The 1,274-nt window shown below is 66.3% G+C and overlaps 1 protein-coding gene across 1 annotated transcript; it reads left to right on the top strand.

Annotated features, from left to right (window-relative positions):
• Positions 1-516: 516 nt before the first annotated feature.
• LOC139243055 (octapeptide-repeat protein T2-like) lies at positions 517-980 on the top strand (the record flags this gene model as incomplete). Its single annotated transcript, XM_070870656.1, has 2 exons — positions 517-570; positions 901-980. Coding segments are annotated over 2 exons (134 nt in total), but the record flags the coding sequence as incomplete, so codon positions are not given.
• Between the last annotated feature and the right edge of the window lie 294 nt (positions 981-1,274).

The following is a 1,274-nucleotide window of genomic DNA, read 5'->3' as shown; positions in this document are numbered from 1 at the left end:
GCGCGAGAGAAGGGGAGAGCGCGCGAGAGAAGGGGAGAGCGCGCGAGAGAAGGGGAGAGCGCGCGAGAGAAGGGGAGAGCGCGCGAGAGAAGGGGAGAGCGCGCGAGAGAAGGGGAGAGCGCGCGAGAGAAGGGGAGACGCGCGAGAGAAGGGGAGAGCGCGCGAGAGAAGGGGAGAGCGCGCGAGAGGAGGCGCGCGAGAGAAGGAGAGAGCGCGCGAGAGAGAGAGAGCGCGAGAGAAGGAGAGAGAGCGCGAGAGAAGGAGAGAGAGCGCGAGAGAAGGAGAGAGAGCGCGAGAGAAGGAGAGAGAGCGCGAGAGAAGGAGAGAGAGAGCGAGAGAAGGAGAGAGAGCGCGAGAGAAGGAGAGAGAGCGCGAGAGAAGGAGAGAGAGCGCGAGAGAAGGAGAGAGAGCGCGAGAGAAGGAGAGAGAGCGCGAGAGAAAGAGAGAGAGCGCAGGAAGAGAAGGAGAGAGAGCGCGAGAGAAGAGAAGGAGAGAGAGCGCGAGAGAAGGAGGGAGAGAGCGCGAGAGAAGGAGAGAGAGCGCGAGAGAAGAGAAGGAGAGAGAGCGCGAGAGAAGGAGGAGAGGCGGGGGGGGAAAGAGAGGTGGGGGGGGAAAGAGAGGTGGGGGGGAAAGAGAGGTGGGGGAGGGAAGAGAGGGGAGGGAAGAGAGGCGGAGGAAGAGAGGCGGAGGGAAGAGAGGGGGAGGGAAGAGAGGGGGAGGGAAGAGAGGGGGAGGGAAGAGAGGGGGAGGGAAGAGAGGGGGAGGGAAGAGAGGGGGAGGGAAGAGAGGGGGAGGGAAGAGAGGGGGAGGGAAGAGAGGGGGAGGGAAGAGAGGGGGAGGGAAGAGAGGGGGAGGGAAGAGAGGGGGAGGGAAGAGAGGGGGAGGGAAGAGAGGGGGAGGGAAGAGAGGGGGAGGGAAGAGAGGGGGAGGGAAGAGAGGCGGAGGGAAGAGAGGCGGAGGGAAGAGGCGGAGGAAGAGAGGCGGAGGGAAGAGAGGGCGGAGGGAAGAGGGCGGAGGGAAGAGGGGCGGAGGAAGAGGGGCGGAGGGAAGAGGGGCGGAGGGAAGAGGGGCGGAGGGAAGAGGGGCGGAGGGAAGAGGGGCGGAGGGAAGAGGGGCGGAGGGAAGAGGGGCGGAGGGAAGAGGGGCGGAGGGAAGAGGGGCGGAGGGAAGAGGGGCGGAGGGAAGAGGGGCGGAGGGAAGAGGCGCGGAGGGAAGAGGCGCGGAGGAAGAGGCGCGGAGGGAAGAGAGGGGGAGGGAAGAGAGGGGGAGGGAAG

Source organism: Pristiophorus japonicus, unplaced genomic scaffold (genome assembly GCF_044704955.1).
Source record: "Pristiophorus japonicus isolate sPriJap1 unplaced genomic scaffold, sPriJap1.hap1 HAP1_SCAFFOLD_1590, whole genome shotgun sequence".
In the NCBI taxonomy this organism is placed as follows: domain Eukaryota; kingdom Metazoa; phylum Chordata; class Chondrichthyes; family Pristiophoridae; genus Pristiophorus; species Pristiophorus japonicus.
Note: the sequence above shows the minus strand (reverse complement) of the source record. Positions and strands in the feature narration are given on the sequence as shown.